At 41.3% G+C, this 27,810-nt stretch overlaps 1 protein-coding gene across 9 annotated transcripts in view; it reads right to left on the reverse strand.

Moving 5' to 3' along the window:
- Positions 1–27,810, reverse strand: part of si:ch211-272n13.3 (ankyrin repeat domain-containing protein 26) — a 195,706-nt gene that overhangs the window by 137,160 nt on the left and 30,736 nt on the right. For all 9 annotated transcript variants that reach the window (XR_005946506.1, XM_041216457.1, XM_041216463.1 and 6 more), the window contains 7 exons: positions 20,408–20,444; positions 19,271–19,340; positions 13,517–13,577; positions 13,155–13,411; positions 11,033–11,177; positions 8,104–8,174; positions 6,082–6,175 (listed from right to left, as the gene is read on the reverse strand). Coding sequence is in view for 8 of the 9 variants with exons in the window: in XM_041216457.1 (XP_041072391.1) it covers positions 6,082–6,175; positions 8,104–8,174; positions 11,033–11,177; positions 13,155–13,411; positions 13,517–13,577; positions 19,271–19,340; positions 20,408–20,444 (735 nt within the window). In the remaining variant the exon portion in view is untranslated. The remainder of the gene's footprint in view (positions 1–6,081; positions 6,176–8,103; positions 8,175–11,032; positions 11,178–13,154; positions 13,412–13,516; positions 13,578–19,270; positions 19,341–20,407; positions 20,445–27,810) is intronic.

A 27,810-nucleotide genomic window follows, 5' to 3' on the forward strand; every position in this document is an offset into this window, starting at 1 on the left:
ATTACTACTTTACCTTGGTGGTACTGGCTAAAGGAGGTGCTAATGGTGACATTAATAGTGCAATGCAGATTGTGATAATGGCAGGACCAGGGTAAGCACTCTGGAAAGTGACAGATGGCCCTAGTGGGGGTGGGGTGTGGGGATGGGATGGTGGTGGGTAAAAAGTTTGAAAAGGCTAAAAACTGGAAATAAAACATTGAATAAAATGGAAAAAAAATAATAATGAAAATAAGCGGGAATAAATAAATAAATTTTCCAACTGAAGTTCCATCCCTCATGTTTCAAATCCACCCAGTATTACGGGTATCTCCGGGACATACAATGCTCCTTGGGCTGCTGTTCTCATCGCATCCTGAGATCCACACTCAGTGCCATGCGCCGCCATATGACACACTTGACCTCTCCCTTCAGCAGCACCAACCCATCCTATCTCAAAGTTGTCCTTGCCCCCAGTTTCATTTTATTCTTCGTCTCATCCAACGCCTTAACAAGGAACTTTGTCTCTTTCTTTTAGGTGCCAAGGAATGCAAGCTCCGACAACTCATTGATACCAACGCCCATCCAGGGCCGTCCACCCCGTCCCATCTCTCTGACCCCATCCCATCTTCTAATCCCAGCCCTTGTTGTGTATTCACCATACCCTCTGACCTTCCCCTCTCTGATGCTGAATATTCAGTACTTAGCAAAGGACTCAGTTTCATACCCTTACACTCTCACCTCAATAAATTCCATGATGCTGAACTCTTCTTCCGTCGCCTTCGTCTCCGTGCTCACGTCTTTGGGCTGGAGTCCTTCCCCCAATTCAACAGATCTTTTCACCTGGCTCCAGTATTCTCCCTCCAGCTGGACCCCTCCCTCTGGCCTCTTATCTGTCCTTGATCTTTTCATTGAGAACTATCGGCATGATATCGGCCGTCTCAATTTCTCTGCTCCTCTCACCTCTAACATCTCTCCTTTTGAACTCGCCGCACTCCATTCTCTCAGGTCCATCCGTTACTTTATCAAATCTGCTGACAAGGGTGGTGCTGTTGTCTGGCGTGCTGACCTCTACCTTGCAGAGGCTGAGTGCCAACTCGCAGACACTTCCTCCTACCTCCCCCTGAACCACGACCCCACCACTGAACATCAAGCCACTGTTTCCAGGACTGTCACTGGCCTTATCTCTGGAGATCTTCCCTCCACAGCTTCCAACCTTGGATAGCCCGCTTCTACCTCCTTCCCAAAATCCACAGATAGGACTGTCCCAGTAGACCGATCGTGTCACCCTGTTTCTGCCCCATGGAACTAATTTCTTCTCATCTTGACTCCATTCTCTCCCACCTTATCCAGTCTTTTCCCACCTGCATCTACGATTCCTCTGATGCCCATCACATCAACAATTTCCAGTTCCCTGGTCCCATCCGCCTCCTCTTCACCATGGATGTTCAATCCCTCTACACCTCCATCCCCCACCAGGGTGGTCTAAGGGCTCTCCACTTCTTCCTTGAACAGAAGCCTGAACAATCCTCATCCACCGCCACTCTCTTCCGTCTGGCTGAACTTGTTCTCTCACTGAACAATTTCTCCTTAAACTTGTCTCACTTCCTCCGAATGAAAGATGTGACTATGGGTACCCACACAGGTCCCAGTTAAGCCTGTCTCTGGAACATTCCTTGTTCCAGTCCTACTCAGGCCCCCGCCCACAACTCTTTTGTAGGTACATCGATGACAGTTTCGGTACTGCTTCATGCTCTCCTCTTGACCTGGAAAAATGTATCAATTTTGCTTCCAATTTCCACCCTTCCATCACTTTCACATGGTCCATCTCCGACACTTCCCTTCCTCGACCTCTCTATCTCAATTTCTGGTGGTAGGCTATTCACCAATATTTATTACAAGCCCACTGACTCCCACAGCTACCTCGACTGCAGCTCCTCACACCCTGTTTCCCATAAGGACTCCATCCCATTCTCTCAGTTCCCTTGCCTCCGTTGCACCTGTTCCGATGATGCCACTTTCCAAAATGGTGCTTCTGACTTGTTTTCCTTCTTCCTGAACCGAGGTTTCCCACCCACGGTGGTTGACAGGGCCCTCAACCGTGTCCGACCCATCTCCCGCGCCTCTGCCCTCACACCTTCCTCCCTTCCTCCCCCCCCGTCAGCATTCCGTAGGGACCACTCCCTCCAGGACACCCTGGCCCACTCCACCATCACCCCCTACGCCTCAAACCCCTCCCACTGCACCTTCCCATGCAATCGCAGAAGATGCAACACCTGCCCCTTTACTTACCCCCTCCTCACCATCCAAGTGCCCAAACACTCCTTTCAAGTGAAGCAGCGCGTCACTTGCACCTCCTTCTATTTGGTCTACTGCATTCGCTGCTCCCAATGCGGTCTCCTCCAAATTGGAGAGACCAAACACAGACTAGGTGACCACTTTGCGGAACACCTCTGGTTTGTCCGCAAGCATGACCCAGACCTTCCTGTCGCTTGCCATTTCAACACACCATCCTACTCTCATGCTCATGTGTCCGTCCTTGGCCTGCTGCAATATTCCAGTGAAGCTCAACGCAAACTGGAGGAGCAGCACCTCATCTTCCAATTAGGCACTTTACAGCCTTCCGGACTTAACATTGAGTTCAACAACTTCAGACCATGATCTGTCTCCTCCAACCCCATCCCTTTTTGGTCCCCCCTTTTTTCTTATTCATTATTATTTTTCAAATTTTATTTCTTTATTTTGTCCCACTTATTTTCATTATAATTACTTTTAATTTTCCCCCATTTTTACTCATTGTTTTATATCCAGCTTTTAGCTTTTTTGATCTTTTTTTCCACCATCTCCACATGCCCCACCCCCACTAGGGCCATCTGTCACTTTCCAGAGTGCTTACCCTGGTCCTGCCATTATCATTCTGCTTTCCACTCTTAGTGTCACCATTAGCAACTCCTTTAGCCAGTACCACCACGGTTAACAACCCTTTGACCTTTTGTTTATGACATCTTTTGCATTCTCTCCTTTGCCTCCATCTATCACTGGCCTTCCATCCAGCTTCACTTGGTCCGCCCTCCTTAAACAGTATATATTTCACCACATTTCTACTTCCCTTTAGCTCTGAAGAAGAGTCATATGGACTCGAAACATTGACTCTGTCTTTCTCTCCACATCTGCTGTCTGACCTGCTGAGATTTTCCAGCATTTTTTGTTTTTGTAAAGAACTTAAGTCTTCGGTAATAACAGGCTGTTGGACTGTCTTCCTCCTCTTTAAGCTTCTGCACTATTGTCTTCCTTGTCATTTTCCCTTCCTCTGCTCAGAATCAACATTGAAACAAAACTAGCAGTTAAGATGTGTGCAAGTTTAATAATCCTTTCTCAGAATTTTTTGCATGATATTACCAACCTGACTGTGCTCCTGTACACTCCGTGTACATCAAACTCATATGTCCACATCCCAACAATGCCTGAAAGTTAGGTACATGTCCCACAATTATTGTATAATGTAAAAACTGTTAAGAACATAGCACTTGCAACTTTTCTGACTTTTCCTCCCCACCTACCACTACCACTGAGAATGGCTCATGGTAATAGATCCCACCTCCATGGAAAAATGATTAGACTGTAAAGTGATATTTTAATATCCACCATATGGTCACAGTGCTAGTTGAGCAGTCATCAGTACTCAGATGAAAGGTTGTCAAGTTTCTAGTTTCTCCAATCTTTGCAGAGCAATTTTGACAATACTGAAAAACTTTACTGGTATCAAGTGTATTGAAACTGTGGTTGGAGTACATTAGAACAGAAAACATAGGAAATACTCGGGCAACATCTTTGGAGAGAGAAATAGAGTTAACATTTCAGGTCTTTGACATTTTGTCAGAATTGGCAGAGGTTAGAGATATAACAAGTTTTGAGCAAGTAGACAGGCAATAACAGGCAGATGGGGGGAGGGATAGAAAGAACAAAAGGAAAGGCTTGGGATGGGGTGGAAGGCAGGACTGATGGAAAGGATGGTGGGAAACACAAAAGTAGGTGGTGATGGGACTAGTGAAGAGTCAAAAGATGGGTCTAGAGGAGCTGTAAATGGCAACAACAGAATCATTACTAGTGCCTACTGTCTCAAAACATTGGGGCATTGGGTATATTCTGAAATTGTTTGATTCAAATGTTGAGTCCAAAAAGCTGGAAAGTATCTAATCAAAAAGTGAGGTGCTGTTCCTCGAGCTTATGGTGAGCTTCATTGAAACAATGTAGGAGAGTGAGGATGGAGAATTAAAATGGCAAGTGACTGGAAGCTCAGACTCATGCTTGAGTGCTGACTGGAGCTGTTCAGCCAAGCAATCATCTAACCTGTGTTTGGTCTCCCCAATGACCTCAGTCATTGAGCTTCAATATGTAGATGACACTTACGGGTCCACCCATGCAGAAATTGAACTCCAGGTCACTTTCAACTCCTTCTCCAAAGCATATGAGAAAATGGGCCTTCACTAAACGTTAACTGTTTTTCTCTCCACAAGATACTGCCAGACCTGCTGAGTATTTCAAGCATGTTCTGTTGTTATTTAGGAAGCAGTTTTGGATTGGGTTCTGGGAAATGAAGCAGGGCAAGCAAAGTGTAGGAGGTCACTTAGCTAATGGTGACCATAACTTAATTCGGTTTAAAGTAATTATGGAAAGCAACAACAAAGTACTGTATCAAAGATTAAAATACTTAACTAGGGAAGAGCTACTTTTCCATGCTTCAGAAAGGAACCTGTCACAGGTAGATTGGAAAATGTGATTCCAAGGTAAAGTAATAATGGTGCAACAGAGGACATTCAAGGGAAGAGATAACTCCGATATAAACTTTCAACACATTTCTACTTCTCTTTAGCTATGACGAAGAGTCATATGGACTCGAAACATTAACTCTGTCTTTCTCTCCACAGATGCAGTCAGACCTGCTGAGTTTTTCCAGCAATTTTTGTTTTTGTTTCAGATTTCCAGCATCCGCAGTATTTTGCTTTTCTCTATAAAGATGTTGGATACAATTTTTAGGAATCAATGACTGAAATTCTAAATTAACAAATGAACAAATTTAAGACTATTAAATTATTTTTTTCATACTTATCTTTTGATTGTTCACTTTAAAAATAAAGTCAATGGCCAAGATATTGTCCCACAGTCACTGACAATTATGTAAACTTGTTGCACTTGTGGCACAAGTAAAATGCGATAAATGTGGACATGGAAATTTTGTTGATACAAAAATGTGTTAAAAAAGTGACAACAGGAAGTCAAGAAGCACAGACAGCAAGCGTGCATAATCTTAAGATTTTTAATAAATCATACAGATTTAGGTAGCTGGGTGAATGGTTAGATTGTCAGATAAAGATGTCATTGGTTACTCCACTTAAGAAATCTAAGCACCTAATCTGAAGTGACACCAGACTGTAATACTGAGGAGTTTTTACAATGTTGAAAGTGCCACCTTTTGCTTGGAAGTTTAAATCAAGGTCCTGTTCAGGTGAATGTAAAAGATCCTTTGGCACAATGTGAGGAGGAACTGGGTATTCTCTTAATATTCTGGTCAATAGTCCTCCTGCAATTATCATCACCAACAAACTAACTGATCACTAATTTTATTTGTTACCTTTTGTGGAAAGAGTTTTCAAACTGGCTGCTGTATTTATTTATATAACAGTAACTTCAAATATGCTTTATTGCTTATGATGTGCTTTGGAATTTATAAAAATGTGTGAGGATGCTGTATCAATGAAGAATTTTTCTTACCAACAAGTCTAACATCAATAAGTGACAGCTAAAAGTCACATTTCTGTTAACAGCTTAAGAATAACATATATCTTGCAAGTTGTTAATGACATTTTTATTAGCTCTTAAGTAAAATCAGCTCTATCTTCAACACATTTTTGGAGAACAATATAATCATGATTCATCTCTGATTTTATAGTATATTCACCCATAGAATAAACTAGATGTTCCCCATTATGCATCTTCAAGATTATGGATTGTAGTATAACGATATTTTTAGGATGTTCTAATTTTTTAAGAAAGCCAGACTGTATTAACATCATGCATTAGAAGATAACAAATGTGATTGGTTACCATTATTCTGACTCGTCGTAACGTGTTGCATTTTTGCTTGATTCTTGACAGGAGATGAAACAAAGGATTTCCTCTGTGGGCTTTCTGTGGCAGACTAAAATAATAACATTTACCTTGATATCATTTTGCATTGCATAAAATTTTAAATAATTCCATTTCATTGGATCAACCTCTAGGCACCTTGATGACATATCCTTAGTGTGCTGTGCCATGGTAAGCAACATGTGCATATTCACAGAACCCTCATAAACTGTAAAGCTCTATTGAGAAGGAGCTGCCTTCCCACAAAGAGAAAAAGAAAACTGAAGGGCCCGGACCATATGCCTCACACAGACTGCGCTGACAGAAGGTTAAGCCCATTCTCCAGTTTGATGCACCCTATTCTGATTCTCTGAAACTCTAGAGACCTGACAGTTGTTAATCTAATAAAATATAGTGAATTGTCACTGGACTAGAGGCCCAGGGTAATGCTCTGGGAACCCGGGTTCGAATCTCACCACAGCAGGTGGTGGAATTTGAATTCAATAAAAATCTGGAAATAAAAGTCTAATGATGACCATTAAACTATTGTCGATTATCATAAAAACCCATTTGGTTCACTAAAGTCCTTTAGAAAAAGAAATCTGCAGTCCTTACCTGGTCTGGCCTACATGTGGCTCCAGACTCACAGCAATGTGGTTGACTCTTAAATGCCCTCTGAAATGGCCCAGCAAACTGCTCAGTTGTATCAAACCGCTACAAAGTCTCAAAAAAAGGAATGAAAATGGAGGGACCACCTGGCATCGACAACGGCAAACTCAGCCCTGTCAACCCTGCAAAGTCCTCCTTCCTAACATCTGGGCACTAGTGCCAAAATTGGGAAAGCTGTCATGTAGACTAGTGAAACAACAGCCTGACATAGTCATCCTCATGGAATCATATCTTACAGATAATGTCCCAGACACTACCATCACCATCCTTGTCCCACCAGCAGGACAGGCCCAGCAGAGATGGCAGCTCAGCGATATACAGTTGGGTGGGAGTTGCCCTGGGAGTCTTCAACATTGACTCCGGACCCCATGAAGTCTTATGCCATCAGGTCAAACATGGGCAAGTAAACCTCTTGCTGACTACTATGTACCTCAACTGATGAATCAGTACTCCTCCATGCTGAACACCACTTGGAGGAAGCACTGAGAGAGGCAAGGGTGCAGTATGTACTCTGAGTGGGGGACTTCAATGTCCATCACCAAGAGTGGCTCAAGTAGCGCCAATGCTGACCAAGCTGGCCAACTCCTAAAGGACATAGCTGCTAGACTGGGTCTGCGCTCAATTTGGGATCCGCCAGGGCCACTCTGCTCCTGACCTCTTTACAGCCTTGGTTCAAATATGGACAAAAGACCTGAACTCCAAAGGTGAGGTGTGAGTGACTGCCCTTGGCATCAAGGCAGAATTTGACCGAGTGTGGCGTCAAGGAGCCCTAACAAAACTGGAGTCAATGGGGATCAGGGGAAAATTCTCCACTGGCTAGCACAAAGGAAGATGCTGTGAGTGTTGGAGGTCAGTGATCTCAGCTCCAGGACATCGCTACAGGAGTCACTCACCATCCTGACTTGGAAATATATCGCCGTTCCTTTACTGTCGCTGGGTCAAAATCCTGGAACTCCCTTCCTAACAGCACTTAGGACTCACTTCTTTGCTAAGATTTTGGTCACAAGTACTAATTTCCACACTTTTAGCTAGGCACTCTTTTCAAGCTTTTTTGGAGAGCCTAGGGATGTTTCCTATGATATAGCTATATGACACTTATAAGTTGCTGTTGTTCATTCAGCATTCTTCAATTTTTAATTAAAAGCCAAATTTTATCACCTGAGTTATGTTGCCTATTTTTTCAAATTCTGGGGAATTCCAACATGATATCTGAAACGATGAGGATACTACAACTTTCCACAATATATTATCACAATCAACCTGGGATGACTTATATGAGATACCTGGTCTTAAATCAGGAAAACATGCAAGAGGAAGTATATTAAAGCTTACCTCAGAATCCCAAGGAGATTCTATATGCTCTTCAGCTTCCATCTCTTCCAAGCCCAATTCTAGCAGCAGGTCTACATTTTAAGGAATTTAAAAGAATATCCCAATGAATAAAATAATATAAAGAAGTGCAGATGTTAGCTGCCCTCATTATAAACCATAATCAAGATAGAGTTTTTTTCTAAACAGACACCGGTTATTACATCAGGATTTAGCAAATCATTCTAACGCCATAATGATGTATTTAAAGATACTGCAAATAAAGTTCTAAGTCTAACTGAGGACAGAAAAATAAATAACTGAAAATAATGCCATAAAATACCAGAAATATGCATGGTTTCTATTGTGTCTAAAATTTCAGACATAAACTTGGACCATTCAGAGTTGGTGTAAATTTAGGAAATTCACACCATATCTTTTTGCATGGGACTTAGGGATATGTTAATGAACAGCAGAGGGTTCTGCAGCATCAACATAAAAAATCAAGGGAATATGGGTGCAGTGTCACGAAGGGTATAATTTACTTATGCCAAAATTCCTTGACTGTTTGTGCTGAAATTAAGCATACTTACAGTGCTCCAGCAAATGATTTCAGTAAATTTTCAGGCTACTGCGGTGTTTGAAGTAAAAGGAGCAAAATAATTTCATTTCATAGCTTAATAATGTGATACTTAAGAAAATGAATCCTTCTCCAGTAGACTAGGGAACAAAGATACTTCAAAACACTAAGGTGAACTGTCCTAAATCAGACCCACCAACAAAAACTTTAGTAACATTTACCACCCATCCCTAGTTGCCCACGCAGGGTGATGGCAGCCTTCTTGAACTGCTACAGTGAAGGTATCCCACAATGCTGTTCAGTAGGGAGTTCCAGAATTTCTACCCAGTGACCCTGATGAAGTGGAAATATATGTCCAAGCTGGAAATGATATGTGACTTGAGAGAGGAACTTGGAGTTGATGGCGTTTCCAAGAACCTTTCTTTGTTTCTAGATGGTGGAAGTCACAGGTTTGGAACATGCTGCTGAAGAAGCCTTAGTAAGGTGCAGAAGTGCATGCTTGAAGTAGCTCACACCACAATAATGGTGCACTAGTGGTGATGTTAGTGGATCTTCAAGGTAATGGACGAGCTGCTGATCAAGGAGACTACTTTATCCTGAAAAGGGTCTAGAAGCTGCGGCAATTCAGTTAAGTGAAAAATATTCAATCACATTCCTGACTTACGCCTGCGTGAAGGAGCTTGGGGCAGTCAAGAGCTAGGCTGAGCCACATGCCACAGAATACCCAGCCTCTTTACTAGCGTTTCCAGCCAATGGTGACCCCAGATTGTTGATGGTGGGGGTTTGGCAATAGCAATGCCAACAAAAGTTAAGAGTAGGTGGTCATTGCCTGGCACTTATTTGATGTGAATGTAACTAGCCACTATGAATCCAAACCTGGATATTGCCCAGGGCTTGCTGCAGTCCAGCATGAACTGCTTCTCTATCAGGAGGAATTGCAAATCAAGTTGGGCACTGCAATCATCCACAAACAGCCCCACTTCTAACCCTAATGGTGAGAGGTCATTGATGAAGCAGTTTAAAATGGTGCGGATGCAAAAACTCACACCCAGCATTGCACTAAACTGACAATCTAACACTAAGGGAGCAATCTTCAATGCATTGGCAGTTTTCATTAAGTTTCATAGATAGTTCCATGTAGTGGCTTTTGAAAAGCCACTTAGCAGATAAGTGCACCTTAAAACTGTAAGTTATATTTTCTGATATGAATTTGGTATGATATCAGAAATTTCTAATTGCGGATTAAAAACAATTGAGGCAATTATTGAAAGTTCCAGTCAACTGACATACTATGTTCTTTGTGATTGCTACAAAAGGTTAACATTGAATATACCATAAGTCACGTTTTGACTGAAATTTAAATACCATCATGGAACAAAAGCAAGCACTGTGCTCTGAAAAGGTAGCCATGAGATTTTAATGTTGCGTGGTAGGCTAGTAGGGACAGGATATGATGGAAAAGGTAGTCCAAGAGCCTGAACCCAACTGCGCTCTCAATAAATAGCCTTCAGATTCTGACTCAAACCATCTCAAAACACTTTACAATCAATTATTGCTTTGTATGAAAACACAGCCACCAATTTGTGCAGAACAAATCCCACAAACAGCAGTTAGATAAATGACCAGTTAGACTTACTTTGGTGATGTTGCTTAAAGAATAATTGTTGGCCAGAACACGATTACTAATCTTTGAATAGAGCAGGCATTTATTTATGTCCAGACAGACACAGGCTTGGTTTAACGCTCCATAAAGGCAAATTTGACATTGCAGCACTCCCTTAGAACATGCAAAGAAACGTTAGCCTAGATTATGTCCTCATGCCCTGGAGCAGGGCTTGAATTCATGACCTTTTGACTTGGAGGCAAAAGTGCTACCATGGAGGCAAGTTGTCAATTACTTAAAAAGATCAGAGCAGCAGCATATTAGGCACTTCCAACTGATCAGGATGGTTTCAAAAACATAACTCAAATGATGTTAGGAGAGAGCACTTTTTATATCTATGGAAATATAACGAATTCTGGGGCAGGTTGTAACACAAATGTCCTTGCAGGCACAATAAATACAGCAAATGGAGAAGGGTCAAAGCATAAGGGAATTAAATATTAATACAATGATGAAATGTCATGACCCAAAACATTAACCCTGCTTCTCTCCACAGATGCTGCCAGAGCCACTGTGTATTTTCAGAATTTTCTGTGCTTATTTGAGGGCATTAAGTATTCCTGGCTATAGAGTTTAGAATTAGTAGTAGAAGAGATAACCTTTTCCAAGACACAATTTCAACCAAAGCAAGTTGTTTTATTATTATTATTAATAATGGCTCTGGTCAGATAAGTTTATCAATATGTAAAAAAAATACATATCATAGCTACCTCTTCTATTTTTTTGCTTGGAAGTCTCTTTTGCCTGAGCAGCATATGTGGAAGATCCATCAAGATTAACAGGATGCATTGCCGAAGCTCTGGAATTTGCTGAACACGTTTCAACAGGCCACATCTCCTCTTCCGAGGATTTATCCTGCACAAGATTAAAGATTTAATAATTATTTTAATCCAATTGGATAATGACCAAATATAAAATTTCATATACTGAAGTTACAGATTACGGAAAACAGTAAACTCTGTCATCATGATTTGAAACCAATTATATTTAGGAAATATATATTCAGATTCTGGAAAAATACTTGCTGGTTTTATATAGATTTTTTTCATGTAACCAAATTATATGTAAACCATCCAAAAAGCTTAACTGGATTCAAGAAATTACAATTTAACCAAGTTAGAAAAGAAAAATGGTATAACATGCTAAAGGAAACTAAGATGATGACAGGGTAGATTTTGCCACCCAAACAAAAAAGAACTGGCATTTCGGATCGATCGATCAATTTTTTTTTCTATTAAAATCAGTAATTTCTATAATAGTCAACCAAGCCACAATGCCACTTTTATGGCCAGACAACAAGCTGAAAATCTATCCCGTTATCTCTTTTGCTGTAGTAGTAATTGCCATTTTCACATCACCCCTTTAAATCAGATAACTAAAGGTTTTATTCTGGGCTTCTGTTTCAACCAATTAAACATATTATTTAAAATTGTAAAATTAAAATAAGCCAAGTGATGTAAAGGTTGCCTAAATGAAGAACATCCTTATTAAATGTCAAAGATCACCACAAATCATAGTAAACCCAAACCTAACCACTAAGAAGCTGCAATAAAATAACTGCTCTCAATTACAAAACATATTTTATCAGTAGCTCAGTAGAACAGGTTGGTTAATATGTAATAATATTAAAATAACTAATTTAGCATAGTGAAACAAAGAGGACTGCTGCTTGAACTTGTAAGAGAAAAGAATTGGAGCAGATTTTTAAAATGTACTAATTAGACATTCAGCATTGCTGCTGTCTAAGATTTAAAATTTATTATATTTACATACTGGTCAGTCACATCAATTAGCATTTCTGCATCTCTTTGTCAGTTCACCTCCATTATAAAGCTTTAAATTTATGGAGCGTTCTCACTATTTCAATGCTGGTAGCACGAGAACTCAATTCAACACACTGTTTTTCTTGAATAATTTGACAGTACTTCTGTGACTTAGCGGAGTATTTGGTAATTCAATATCTTTATCAAAACTATGGTGATAGTGTCTATTTCCATCAAAATGCGCAAGTCATGTACATAATCAATACAGCATTGGGGGTGCCCATCAAGTCCATGATGGCATTCTGTTGAGCAATCCAGCACCCCATTCTAACCCCAAAGCCTTTTAAATTTATTTCCCTCATCCAATTTCCTTTAGAACTCATTGACCTGCTCCACTTCCACCATCCTCCTAGTTCCAGATCAATATCACTTACTACGTAAGAAAATTCTTCCCTGCATCCCTATGCATCTCTTTCCCAAAATCTGAAGTCTCTTCCATACAGTGGTTTCGCAAAAGTAAATATTTATTTTTTATTAGAAACATCAATTTTTATTTTTGGGTACGTGTATCAGCACAATTTTACTACCAATGCCTGAATCAAGAACCCGTACTTAGATTGTTTGAGAATGAATGGGTTTTTTCATTACTTTATCAGTTTTTTTCTTCTAGCTCACCCTTGACTGCCAAATTTTCAATTTGCTCAGGACCTACTTTCAAAGTCAATATCTATTTCCTCATTATTCTCACCATCCTCTTTGATTATGCAATAAGTACTTTACAGTTTCATTTTATTGCATTTTTCATCTGAATTAACATCATCTCTATTTTACTTCACTGATACTATTTTCATCTTCCTTTTTGTCAATCCTCTTCTTCATTGCTTTCTTCTGAAACACACCCTGCATCATGCTCCTCTGCTTTGTATAATCCCGGCTATTGATTACCTGTCATTTCAGTTGAGTTTCTGGATTAACAGTCATCAATTTCTCCGACAGATCTTCATTACGCCACTTAAGATGATATTCAAACAATTAAAAAGGGAACACAATCTACATAATGATAACTTACCTGCTTGCAGCCTTTAAAAGGGGTAGAACTTGACTGGGCTTTTATAAAGGAGCTGGCTGAAGCCACAGTTGTTTGATGAGAAGCGAGTAAAGGTTTCTTAGCTTGGGGTGAAGGTTGGGTTAGTGAGCAGCTATTCTCATTAATTTCTTCTTCATCTTGACCATCTTCTTCTGACTCTTCCTCACTGTCTATATCTGATTCAACTGGGTGCAAAAGGTCCATGTTCTGGACTACGCCAGAGTCAGTCTTTGCGTTTACTGAAATAAAAGAGAGAAATCCTTCATTTATAAATGTTGAAATGACATGTCGTAAACTACACATGAAGTAAACCAATTCTCAAATTCATTTTCTCAGCAACTTACCATTTTCTTTACTTTTCTGAGAAGTATTTAACAGCTTAGTCAAGCTAAACTTCTGTGAAACCTGTAAAAAAGACATTTTCTTAGAAGCTGGTGTAAAAAGTTAAAAAGTTAAGGCGGAGAAATCTGTTTGCATAGCACTAGTAGACTTAGCTTAATTCCCTGGATGCAGGGAGTACTTTGACTTGCGCAACTTTCTATGATTATATTAGTGAAAAATGCCACGTGGGGTGCATTAGCAGTGGCCCATTACACTGCTTGCCCCCAGGGAATCGAGGCAAATCTGAGTACACAAAATAAATTTCTCCCCTTTAAACTTTTACCAACTGCATGCATGTTGCTGTGAAAACATCAGGACCAACTCAATTATTCTTCATCATTATAAATAAACATCAAATCTATGTAATATAGTATCCTTAAGAACTACACAATTTTCAAAGATTAGCACATGGGAGCTAGTGAATATATCAAAACCTTTGAAAGAAGACTTTATTAAAGAAAGAACTTGCATTTATATTGTGGCTCTCATATCCTCAAGATATTCCAAAACACTTAGCAGCCAAAGAAGTTTTTTTTTTTTGAAAGAGCAGCCAAAGTATTGCCACGTAGGCAAATGCAGCTGCCAACTTTGCCACAGCTGGGTCTCAAAGACAAAGGAGATAGGCAACCTGATAATCTATTTCAGTAGCATTGATGAATGTTAAATACTGACCAGGACACCAAGAGAACCCCTTTGTTTATCTTTGAGTAATGAAATAGGACCTTGTAGGTCTGCTGAGCAGGCAGGTGAATCCTCAGTTTAACAGCTCATTTGAAAGTTGATAAGCTTTGATGGTACAGCAGCACCTCAGAACTGCATTGAAATGGCAGCTGAGATAGTGTAGTCAAGTCACAATTTGTTTTGTTTCTGAAGATTCTGCAGGGCATATTTCCCTGCACTTGAACACACTGTATACCTGGGTGCAAAGCTAGCAAGGAATCACACTTTCAATATTCTTCAATGTATTGCACTCCGGCACAGGGACATCTGCCCTTAAAATATTATAAATTGATTGTTGGTTAGTATATTCTCAATTTAAATTAAAACAGAATAGCCGATTTTAAGTTCTGGCAGAAACAGACAGCAATCATGCAATCAAGAATTTAATTGTCAGGCTTCATTTGGGCGGCACTGGTCAGCTGCTTGGCCCTTGCTGGCAGAAAGACTGGGTGGATCAGCAACCCCAGTTAGAATCAGGAGAAAGCTATCAATAGCAAGTCTTGGCCCCACTAAAGAATATGTTTCTTAAAATGAACTTAAAACCCAAGACTATACATACGCTCATCACAGTGAGGATGTACAGGATGAATCAAGACACTGGGCTCCAATGAGTGCTGCAGCGCTCCTCAACAATGGGCCAGGCAGAAGCATTGCTTAAGCTCCCCAGTGGTCTGCTTGATGACAATTCTTTGGCATCATACTTCTTGTTATATGCATGCTGCCTACATGTGAGTGGGTTGCATACCAGAGTCTTGAACCAGATTGTGGGTGGATATGTCCTAATCTTCCAGTAGTCACCATCTTTTTTTCACTCTTTCATGGGATGTGGGCTTCGCTGGCATTTATTGCCCCTCCTTAGTTGCCCTTGAGAAGTGGTGGTGAGCTGCCTTCTTGAACCACTGCAATCCATGTGGTGTAGGTACACCCACAGTGCTGTTAGGGAGGGAGTTCCAGGATTTTGACCCAGCGTCAGTGAAGGAACGGTGATATATTTTAAAGTCAGGATGGTGAGTAACTTGGAGGGGAATATCCAGGTGATGTTCCCATCTATCTGCTGCCCTTGTCCTTCTAGATGGCTGTGGTCATGGGTTTAGAAGGTGCTATCGAAGGAGCCTTTGTGAATTCCTGCACTGCATCCTGTAGATGGTACACACTGCTGCTGCTGTGCATCAGTGGTGGAAGGAGTGAATGTTTATGGAGGGTGTCAAGTTTCTTGAATGTTGTGGGAGCTGCACTCATCTAGGCAAGTGTTAAGTATTCCATCACACTCCTAACTTGTCCCTTGTAGATGGTGGACCGGCTTTGGGGAGATAGGAGGCAAGTTACTCATTGCAGGATTCCTAGCCTCTGACCTGCTCTTCTAGCCACAGTATTTGTATGGCTAGTCCAGTTTAGTTTCTGGTCAATGGTAACCCCCATGATGTTGATGCTGGGGGATTCAGTGATGGTAATGCCATTTGAACATCAAGGGGCGATGGTTGGACTCTCTCTTGTTGAAGATAGTCATTGCCTGACACTTGTGTGGTGCAAATGTTACATACCACTTGTCAGCCCAAGCCTGGATATTGTCCAGGGCATGCTAGAGTTAGACATGGAATGCTTCAGCATCTGAGAAGTCGCGAATGGTGCTGGACATTGTGCAATCATCAGCGAACATCCCACTTCTGACCTTATGATGGAAGGAAAATCATTGATGAAGCAGCTGAAGTTGGTTGGGCCAAGGACACTACCCTGAGGAACTCCTGGAGCTGAGATGACTGACCTCCAACAATCACAACCACTTTCCTTTGTGCTAAATATGACTCCAACCAGTGGAGAGCTTTCCCTGATTCCCATTGACTCCAGTTTTGCTATGGCTCCTTGAAGCCACACTCAGTCAAATGCTGCATTGATGTCAAGGGCAGTCACTCTCCCCTCACCTTAGGAGTTCAGCTCTTTTGTCCATGTTTGAACCAAGGCTGTACTGAGGTCAGGAGCTGAGTGTCCCTGGTCGAATCCAAACTGGACATCAGTGAGCAGGTTATTGCTAAGCAAGTGCCACTTGATAGAACTGCTGATGACCCCTTCCATTACTTTACTGATGATCGAGATCAGACTGACGGGGCGGTAACTGGCCGAGTTGGATTTGTTCTGCTTTTTGTGTACAGGACTTAACTGGACAATTTTCTACATAGCTGGATAAATGCCAGTGTTGTACTGGAACAGCTTGGCTAGAGGCGCGGCAAGTTCTGGTGCATAAGTCTTCAGTACTATTGCTGGAATATTGTCAGGATCCATAGCTTTTGCAGGATCCAGTGCCTTCAACCGTTTCTTGATATCAAGTGGAGTGATTCGATTTGGCTGACGACTGGCTCCTGTGATGCTGGGGATCTCCAGAGGAGGCCGAGATGGATCATTCACTCGGCACTTCTGGCTGAAGATTGTCGCAAATGCTTCAGCCTTATCTTTTGCATTGATGTGCTGGGCTCCTCCATCATTGAGGATGGGGATATTTGTGGAGCCTCCCCCTCCAATGAGTTGTTTAATTATTCACCACCATTCACGACAGGATGTGGCAAGCCTGCAGAGCTTAGATCTGATCTGTTGGTTGTGGGGTCGCTTAGCTGTCTATCACTTGTTGCCTATGCTGTTTGGTAGGCAAGTAATCCTGTGTTATAGCTTCACCAGGTTGACACCTCATTTTTAGGTATGCCTGGTGCTACTTCTGACTTGCCCTCCTGCACTCTTCATTGACCCAGGGTTGATCCCTGGCTCGATGGTAATAGTAGAGTGGGGGATATACCAGGCCATGAGTTACAGATTTTGTTCGATCACAATTCTGCTGCTGCTGATAGCCCACAGCGCCTCATGGATGCCCAGTCTTGAGTTGCTAGACCTGTTCAGAATCCATCCCATTTAGCACAGTGCTAGTGCCCCACACACGATGGAGGGTGTCCTTAATGTGAAGGCGGGACATCGTTTCCACAATGACTGTGCGGTGGTCTCTCCTACTGATACTGTCATGGACAGATGCATCTGCAGCAGGCAGGTTGGTGAGGATGAGGTCACATTTGTTTTTCCCTCACCACCTGCCACAGACCCTGTCTAGCAGCTGTGTGATTTTGGACTCGGACAGCTTGGTCAGTAGTGGTGCTACGAGCCATTCTTGGCAACGAACATTGAAGTCCCCCACCCAGAGTTTATTGTGGTAGCTCAAATGCAGTCGGTACAACTGACTGCAGCCAGGATACTAGGCATTCACCTGCATGATGTCATGAGTATAGTTGTACACCAGCTGGACAATGAGGGAGTAGAATTCCTTCCAGTCGTGGTATACCTCAGAATTTATCTGCGGTGTCCGCAAAGCTATAAGTGTGCAGTCAAAGGCAGCCTGCACAATATATATTATCCTCAACCTGTTTGTGATTAAACACAAACGGTAACATAATCAACACAAAGGGGAAGTATGCTTTCCTAGCAAAGTTGCATGCTTTTTCTGTCTGCCTTCTCTGGCAAGAGAATGAAATGTTCTCAGTTTTATTTGAAAACAGAGCCTCAGGGAACTCCCTCAGATATCAGAAGAGAGCAAATTTCGAGATATTGCAAATATCACCTGCTCCAGCCTAGAAAGTGCCTGACACAAAAAAATTCATCACCAAAATCAGTTGTACAGCCATTTGCAATGCTGTCCTCATCCACTTCTGGGGCTGCAACAGGTGGCAAATTTCAGTGATTATCTCCTTAGTGAGACAGAGATGTCACATACACAGTTCTTTCGTGACATCGAGATCGAGAATTGCTTCCCTCAAAACCCTAGTTTGATTTGGCCCATGCTGAAAGCCCAAGTCCTCCTCTTCGTCCTCACTCTTTGAGCAACTTGTCCCCTCTGTGTCACCTCAGGTCAAGGGGAATGGAAACGCACTCATTACCGGGAGCAAGTGGGGTCTGAGCAGGACCCTTGAGGTCAGAATCAACCAAGCATTCACCATCTGCTCTCTATGCAGACTTTAGCAACATTAAATAGCAGCACAAACCACTAAACATTTCTACTAACTCAGCAGCAGCCAGTAGAAATTGAAAAACAACTGCCCTGATCCCTTTAAATAGTGCTTAAGGGGGGTCCTTGATGCTGCTGAACATATGGTCGGCTATGCATGTGTAAGAAAGAGCGGTGACTGGAACATTCAGGCCAAAAATGGCACTGCTAGTGTCAAATCAGCATGACACACAAGACAACCTAACAATCTGCCTACTGTGCATACTTCAAGCACACGTTCCCAGCACCCACGCTAATGACCTTCTCAAAAGGGCATTTGGTGGAGCCTGCATCAAAGAGCATGCAAGCGTGCAGACACCATTTTGGTGACAAAGCAGCAGGCATTGAAAATGATGCACAACCAAATTTTATAGCATTTGTGTTTAAATCCCTTTATGGTCTTTCTTTAGCCTTCATCAGCTCTATAACTCCTAACTCAAACTCTCCATTTCTCTAACCTTAGCCTTTTGCACAAACCCATTCCCCTTCATCCAACTGCCAGTGGCATTGCCTTAAGCTGTCTGGGCCCAACACTTTGGAATTCCTTGACCAATACTCTCTGCCTCATTGATCACCAAGCATGGTGCACTCCTGTCTGATAGAGAAGTTTCCCCAAACAGGGCAATCCTTCTCACATGTACCAAACAGCCTCACCACTTTGCCAACCTTGCAGCACTGCATATTAGATGCTTTGCCACTTCATCACTTGCCCATCAATTCCATTTATTTTGACAGCCTCTCATTTTGCAACATATAGCTTCTGCATAGGCTGCAGCAACTCACCACCTTCCCATCCCTTTTAAGTTTTAGCTACATCCCTTTAATGGCTGCTGACAACCTTTCCAGGATTAGCAGTTAGAGACTGAATTCCAAAAGTCATTTCAGTGTCTTATGATTATAATCAGGAGTCATGTTATTTAAACTTTAAAAAAAAACATTTAATACAAACCTAGTTAAAACTATACCAAAGACAAAATAGTACCTTGGAGCTAAATTGGAGTTCCTCATCTTCATTTGAAGATAGCCAGGAGTCACCTGCACCTTTTGAGGCTCTAAAGTTAAAATATGCAAATACAATCTCAATAGAGAAAAACAAAAACTAATAAATGTACCCATGTTAAAAATGTTTAAAATGCAACAGCAATAGTCAGAAGATACATATTCCTTGAACATTGCTGAAGAGAATCATGTGGCCAAACCTTTTTGTTTTGCATTCATGAGGACAAATGCAAGAAGGCCAAATTTCAAATGATCACAACAATTTATATTACAGAAGAAAAGGGGAGCTGCTTGGTTGGCAAGTCGACACAGATTGGCTGAGGCACTGCCACCAAGTAAGCAACAGGGAACTACAAAAGATGCAACGTTTGAACATATTCCTTTGGTTTGCAGAGAACGGGTCCCTGCATATGAATGTATGTCACTTCTAGTGAGCATAAATGAGCCACATTACAAGCTCGACTGATTATTTTAAATTGAATGTCAGTGTAGCTATAAGCGCACTCAGAATTGTTCAGCAAGTGCTGCCCAATTGCGGAATCACATCTAACAGTAGATGTTTTGTTTTGGATTTTGCAAACACGGGCTGGTTGAGTAAGGTCTGTACTCATTATTACAAACAGCCAGAAGAACATGTTGTTGCTGGGATGTAAGATCTACAAATGATTCCGTGATTGGGTAGCACTTGCCAAACAATCCTGAGTGCACTGATGGCTACACTAAAAAAACAATTTAAGATAATCAGCCAAACACATAATGTGGCTCATTTTTCACTTGCTAGAAGCAATATACATTCATATGCAGTGACCCCCGTTTTTTTGCAAACAAAATAGATTACTTTCAAGCCTTGCACCTTTTTTGAATTGCCCAGAAGCTTGGGGGGCCTATAGTAGTTCCCTGTTGCTTTCTCCATGGCAACACCTTGGCCAATCAGAGTCAACTTGCCAACTAAGCAGCACAATTTTCTCCTGTAGTATAAATTGTTGTGACCATTTGAAATTTGGCATTCTTGCACTTGTCCTGATGAGTGGAAGATGAAAGGCTTTGGCATCATGTCTCTCTTTTCAGCTAGAATCTAGTTCGGTACTAGCAAGCAACTGTTTGTATAAATATTTCTTACCTACTGACTGACTCTGTCTGAGATGCATCATCTGCTACTGCAAAACAAAGCAAATAATTTACAAGCTTTTATACAGTTTTTGTTTGATGATTCATAGGTTTTAGGAGTATAACTTTTAGTTTGGGGATTGAAATTTTTAAAAGCAAGACAAATGATAAACAGACCTTAAGTAATTGCAACTCAAAAGATGGCCTATGTTTATTTTATAAGGTGATAGTGGGAAGTATTGGAAACTAAACAATGGGCTACCTTCCTGAGCTTCTTGGTGGAGATGGGATGTCTACAGCTATCTCAATAAGGGGTTTAAATTATTCATATGGTTTCCCAGAACAAAGGGAAGATTTGGAAATTGGAGATAATTGTTTAAATCTCTACCTGGGACACCCAGGTATGCCATGTTGCTGTGGCAATAGATTGCACAGAGGTTTTTTTTTGGCTTGAGTGTTATTTGTGATTTCTCGCAGAAAGAGTTAGTTGAAGTCTGGGTCCACAGCAATTTGGAGAAGGCAGAGTATCTGCCAGAAGCTGTAAAGCACCTCCATCAATAACAGAAGGCTATCAGGAACCAGGAGTATTTCTGATTTGGAGTCACTAAGCAAAGTGCAGCAAGGCTCATGTTTGAACCAGGGAGCCCACTATCGTGAGGCGTCGAAGGAGAGTTGGATGGTTTGTCTTGTTGGACACCAGCAGAAGGACCCCAAAAGTCTCATAACTCGGAGAATAGCAGGAACACTGAGAAGAATCAGTTAATTTCTGAAAGCTATGGCATATCTTGGTTTGGTCCCAGGAGATGTGAAGGAACCTCCAAGATCCTATATAGGGGGAATCTTGAGTGGAAGCAAAACTACAATGGGGAGTACCTGGTTGAGATTTTTGTGTTAAATCATAAGTGTTTACAAAACATAGTGTTGTGTTACTGGAGCTTTGTTTAGCTCCTGTGTGATTAAAGTTTTTATTTAAAAATGTGAAATCTTGTGGCGTAATTCTTTCAATTAGTAACTGGGAGCTCAAATTTCTTTTTTCAAAATTATTGGTCTCTATAAAAGTTGTCACAACGTGGAATTTGTTCCATTAAAATTTAGTTTTGGTTTGGTCTTCTTCATTGTTTTAATGTCGTATATCCTTCAAATACAACATGATAAGGCTATTGTCCAACAGAAAAATATCCACTTAAGTGTTTTATTCTATGCAGGTTTGTGCAAGTCGTAATGTTTCTATACTCTCATACCAAGGGCTGAATTTTCACCTCGTGGGCAGGTGTGTGCCCGACCCAATCGGGCATAAAAAGCACAGGACGACATCGGGTGAGTGTCCCGATGTCATCCCGCCCTAGTGTGATATTTCGGTCGGCAGGCACACACAGAAGTCAGAAGCGCGCCCGCTGACAATTAAGAGGGCGATTAAGCCCATTAATAGTACAACTGACTCCGATTTTTCATTGTCTGTCCAACATTACAGTTGGCAGATGGGTGAATCGGCCAGGCGGCCTTTGCATTTTTCACCAAACCTCATCCATGGGCACATTGAGATCCCCATGATGAAATAAAATATTAATAACTTTCTGTGGACAGCATTTTCATCAGCTAAATTTTAAGGTGATTGATTATGATGCATGGACATATTTTTCAGCTTTTGAAACCTTTATTTTTGCTTTTTCAGGTCTTCAGCTCCCTGAGGCAGCTCTCTGCCTTCAGTGACCTTCTGTCAGTGCTGGGCTGTGCCCGAGTTGCCCTCTTCCCACCCCAGCAGCGCTGAGCTTTTCTGTATGTGTTTCACCCTGGCTGGCCATTAATTGGCCAACCAGGATGAAATCGCAGTTGAGGGCCAATTGCGGTCGGCAGTCCGTTTACCAACCGATCCTGGGCCCGCCAATCACGCCCGCCTGCCAAGCTGAAAATTCAGGCCCAAATGATTTGCATTGAGGCTTTCTAGCAAATTGATGAACATTGTAATTTGAACCCTGATAAATGACAAATGTTTCTTGGCCAGTTGTCTATCATAGATGATTTTCAGAAAAAAAAGTTACAACAGACGTCTCCAGAACAAATTTTGCTTACATACCCAAACATTAGAAAACTATGGTAGATATTTCAATTGCTCCAATGCCTCAATATCTGCAAGCAAATGAATGCTACTTGTTCAACAAAGGGGAAAAACTCTTTGTGAGGAAGACCCTTGATCAGTTTCACAACACAGATCATATCAGTATCAGGGGCTCTTTACCGCTCTTAAAATGTATATTTTAGTTCTTTAACAACAAAGGTAAAAGACAGCATGCAACATTAAACACAACATAGAACACAAGGCTGTAGCCAGCCATAAAGGCGAGGGCAATAGAGCTTTGTCCATGAACAAAGAATTACATTCAAAAGTTAAGACCATTGCATAATGCAGAGTTGATACTGTAGGCAATCTAGCATAATTTTATTTTTTTCTGATATGCTGCAACAAATGTATTATATGGAAGTAGTACAGAAAACTAAGGTGGGGTCCTCTCATACGAATGTAATGGTTGGCTTCCAGCAGTCACAATGAAGGACTTGTGACCTTGAAATACGATCACAATTTCAAACTTTCACTGCTGGGGAGAAGATTGCTGGTAACACATCAGCCACCCATTATAAACCCATATCAATTTTCTATTCCATTGAATCCCACAGATGATATGCTAACAAGTTTTCTGCCTGATGTTAAAATTTACTCCATTTTATTGTAATGATGTTAAAAGAAAGCGTAAGATGTCCAAAGAGCTTCTCTAGAGACAGTGTCAAGGAAACATCTTTGCATATTAGCCACATGGTTATAAGTTCAATAAATCTAAGCTAAAAATCTGAGGACAAATTACATTTTTTAGGGATAGTTAAATGCAACACAATACATGTTCTAACTGCAGTCAAGAGAAAGGTTTGATAACAAAAATGGTATTTTTCTACACCTAGATATCTTGCACTTCAAATTAATTTCCTCCTTTTGTGAAATTTGAGGTCTCTTCCTAGATTCCCATTAGCTTCACCTAATTTGTGCAGTATGAACGGACATTCAAAAATACCTATAGATGTCAACAAGACAATTGCTCAAGTTTCATGGCATGTTGGGTCAGCATGCACTCAATTATTCTGAAACTTTCCAAAGCTACAATTTTAAAATACAAAATTTCCTACATTTATATGAATTAGATAACAGAATAAAAAAAACATTTTGCCTAGTCAGTAAACATGCATGACTGAAAAAACCAAGCACAGTTGAGAAAATATGAAACAGCAATTACATATTTGGGGGAAAAAGCATTGTTTAAATTGTTTTCCAATGGAAATCAAGTTTTTGTTCATGAGGTTTTCTAGCAAATAACGGACATTATAATTTGAGCCCTGATAAATGACAAATGTTGCGTAGCCAATTGTCTTTCATAGATGATTTTCAGGAAAAAGTTACAAACAGAATTGAACTGGAAGATTGATGGACGTTATATTTATGTTAATTTCTCCACTTGTCCACATATTTAACATGTTAATTACTTTTTAATATATGAAATACTTAATATGTATTATTTAGCAATACAGCGCAACAGCTGCAATGTTTTAATATTTTCATTGACAGTATTTTGCTTTTGACAAAGATAAACAGAAACACAAAAAAGATTAGTCAGAAGATGGAGAAATTTATCTACAGGTTTCCTATAGGAAAATTAAAGGCTGAAATACCTACCTGATGAATTCTGGATGAGATTATGTTAAAGCTGCTGTCAAAAAAAGTTGCAATCTGTAGGACTAAAGTGATAAGGTGGCTGATTCAGTGATGGCATTGCCTTTGAATGTCATGGGGAAGCGGGTAGATAATCATGATAGAGAGGGTCATCACTTGGTATTTGTGTGGCGCAAATATAGCTTTCCACGTAGTAGCCCAAATCTAAATATTATCCAGGTCTTGCTGCATGTGACTACAGACTACTTCATTATCTAAATTATGAATGGAACTGAACTTGGTGCAATGAGTGAACATTCCCACTTCCAAACTTATGATGGAGGGAAGACTGCTGATGAAGCAGCTGAAGACGGTTGAGATGAAAAACTCCTTCAGCAATGGTCTGAGACTAAGACGATTAGCTTACAATAATCATAACCATCTTTCTCAATACTCGGTATGACTCCAGCCAGTGAAGAGTTTATTCCCCCAATTCCTATTGATATCAGTTTTATAAAAGCTCCATAATGCTACATTCAGTCAAATGCTGCCTTAGTGTCAAAGGAAGTCACTCTCACTTCAGCTCTGGAATTCAGCTCCTTTGTCCAGGTTTAGGCCAAGTCTGTAAGGCAGTAAGGAGAACTTTGTCAGGTAGATGCCAATGTTGTAACTGCACTGGTAGTTTGGCCAGAGGCCCAGTTCTGAAGCACAAGTCTTCAGCACTAGAGCTGAGATGTTGTCGGAACCCAGGCTCTTTACTGTGTTCAGTGAGCTCACCCATCTTTTGATATCATATGGCTTCTGTGATGGTGGGGGTTTCACTTGGCATTTTTAGCAGAAGATGGTTACAAACACTTCATCCTTTTTTTTGCACTCCCTTGCTGGTTTCTGCCATCATTAAATATGGGGATGCTTGTTAAACTTTCTCCTCATGTTAGCTGTTTAATTGTCCACCGCCATTCACAACTAGATATGGCAGGACTAAAGAGCTATGATCTGATCTGGTGGTTGTAGGATTACTTAGCTCTGTCTGTAGCAAGTTGTTTCTGCTGTATAGCATGCATATAGCTTCATCAGGTTGGTACATCATGGTTGGATATGCCTAGTGCTGGTGCTATTATGCTTTCTTGCACTCCTCATAGATTTGGTCCCTTGGCTTGATAGTGACGGTAGTTGAAGAGCTAAACCAGGTCACGAGGATACAAAATATGGAATACAATTCCGTTACTGATGATGGCCCACAGTTCCTCATGAATATCCAGTTTTAAGCTGCCCGTTCTTGTTCTGAGTCCATCATATTTAGCATGGTGACAGTGTCATACAACATGATAGGGGGTGTCTGCAGTGTGAAGAGTCTAAGGGTCTGAGTATACAGGCTATGAGTCCACAGGCAGGAACGGAATGGGTGATCACCAGGCAGGGCAAGAGGACTCGGCAGGCAGTGCAGGAATCTCCTCTGGCTATTCCCTTGCAAAACAGATATACTGCTTTGGATACTGTTGAGGGGAATAGTCTCTCAGGGGAAAGCAGCAACAGCTAAATTTGTTGCACCACGGTTGGCTCTGCTGCACAGGGGAGGAGTAAGGAGTATGGGAATGCAATAGTTTTAGGGGATTCAATTGTAAGAGGAATAGATAGGCATTTTTGTGGCCACAAACAAGACTCCAGGATGGTATGTTGCCTCCCTGGTGCTAGGGTCAAGGATGTCTTCGAACGGCTGCAGGACATTCATCATCCTTAAATCTTGGCCCACAGACAGAACAAACAAATTGTCTAACTTCCAGATTCAAAGTCCGATGATATTCAGGTTCTGATGAGCCGAGTGAGTCTGTCTGGTTTTGATGTGATGTTTGTGAATGGCTACAGGACATTTTGAAGGGGGAGGGTGAACAGCCAGTGGCTGTGGTACACATTGGTACAAACTACATAGGTAACAAAAGGGATGAGGTCCTAAAAGCAGAATATAGGAAGTAAGTTGAAAAGTAGGACCTCAAAGGTAGTGATCTCAGGATTACTACTAGTGCCACATGCTAGTCAGAGCAGAAATAGCAGGATATATCGGATGAATACGTGGCTGAAGAGATGGTGTGAGGGGGGGGTTTCAGATTCCTGGGACATTGGGACCGGTTCTGGGGGAGGTGGGACCAGTACAAACTGGATGGGTTACACCTGGGTAGGACCGGGACTGATGCCCTAGGGGGAACATTTGCTAGAGTGGTTGGGGAGGGTTTAAACTAAAATGGCAGGGGGATGGGAACTTTGCAAGGAGCCAGAGGAGGGGGAATCAAGGACAACAACAAAAGACAGAAAGGGGAATAAGAAAAGTATAGGCAGAGAAATCAAGGGCCAGAATCAAACAGGGCCTCAGTGAATAATAGTGGGAACGTGACAAGTAATGTTAAAAAGATAAGCCTCAAGGCTTTGTGCCTCAACGTGAGGAGCATTCACAATAAAGTGGATGAATTAACTGTGCAAATAGATGCAAACAGATATGATATAGTCGGGCTTACGGAGGCATGGTTGCACGGTGACCAGGGATGGAGACTGAACATTCAGGGGTGTTCAGTATTTAGGAAGGACAGACAAAAAGGAAAAGGCGGTGGAGTTGCATTGCTGGTTAAAGAGAAAATTAAAGCAATAGTGAGGAAAGAAATTAGCTCCAACGATGTGGAATCCGCATGGGTAGAGCTGAGAAACACCAAAGGGCAAAAAACGTTAGTGGGGATTGTATATAGACCCCAAACTGTAGTGTTGATGTTGGGAATGGCATTAAACAGGAAATTAGAGACGTATGCAATAAAGGAACATCTGTAATTTGGGTGACTTCAATCTGCATATAGATTGGGCAAATCAAATTAGTAACAATACTGTAGAGGAGGAATTCCTGGAGTGTATACAGGATAGTTTTCTGGACCACTATGTTGAGGAGCCAACTAGAGAACAGGCCATCCTAGTCTGGGTATTGTGCAATGAGAAAGGAATAATTGGCAATCTAGTTGTGCAAGACCCCTTGGGGATGAACAACCATAATATGATAGAATTCTTCATCAAGATGAAGAGTGACATAGTTGATTCTGAGGCTAGGGTCCTGAATCTTAATAAAATGAAACTACGATGGTATGAGGTGCAAATTGGCTATGAAGGTTTGGGAAACGTTACTTAAAGGGATGACAGTGGATAGGCAATGGCAAACATTCAAAGAGCGCATGTGTGAACTCCAACAATTGTTTATTCCTGTCTGGCACAAAAGTAAAGCAAGAAAGGTGGCCAAACCATGGCTTACGAGGGAAATTAGAGACAGTATTAGATCCAAGGAAGAGGTGTACAAATTGGCCAGAAAAAACAAGAGACCTGAGGATTGGGAGAGGTTTAGAATTCAGCAAAGGAGGACCAAGGGATTGAGTAAGAAGGGGAAATTAGAGTACGAGAGTAAGCTTGCAGGGAACATGAAAACTGACTGTAAAAGTTTCTGTAGGTATGTGAAGAGAAAAAGACTGGTGATGACAAATGTAGGTCACTTCATCAGAAACAGGGGAATTTATAATGGGGAACAAAGAAATGGCTGACCATCTAAATACATACTTTGGCTCTGTTTTCACAAAGGAGGACACAAATAACATCCTAGAAATGTTGGGGAACATAGGGTTTAGTGAAACGGAGGAACTGAAAGAAATCAGTATTAGTAGGGAAATGATGTTGGAGAAATTGATGGGATTGAAGGC

Source organism: Carcharodon carcharias, chromosome 21 (genome assembly GCF_017639515.1).
Source record: "Carcharodon carcharias isolate sCarCar2 chromosome 21, sCarCar2.pri, whole genome shotgun sequence".
Classification (NCBI taxonomy): domain Eukaryota; kingdom Metazoa; phylum Chordata; class Chondrichthyes; order Lamniformes; family Lamnidae; genus Carcharodon; species Carcharodon carcharias.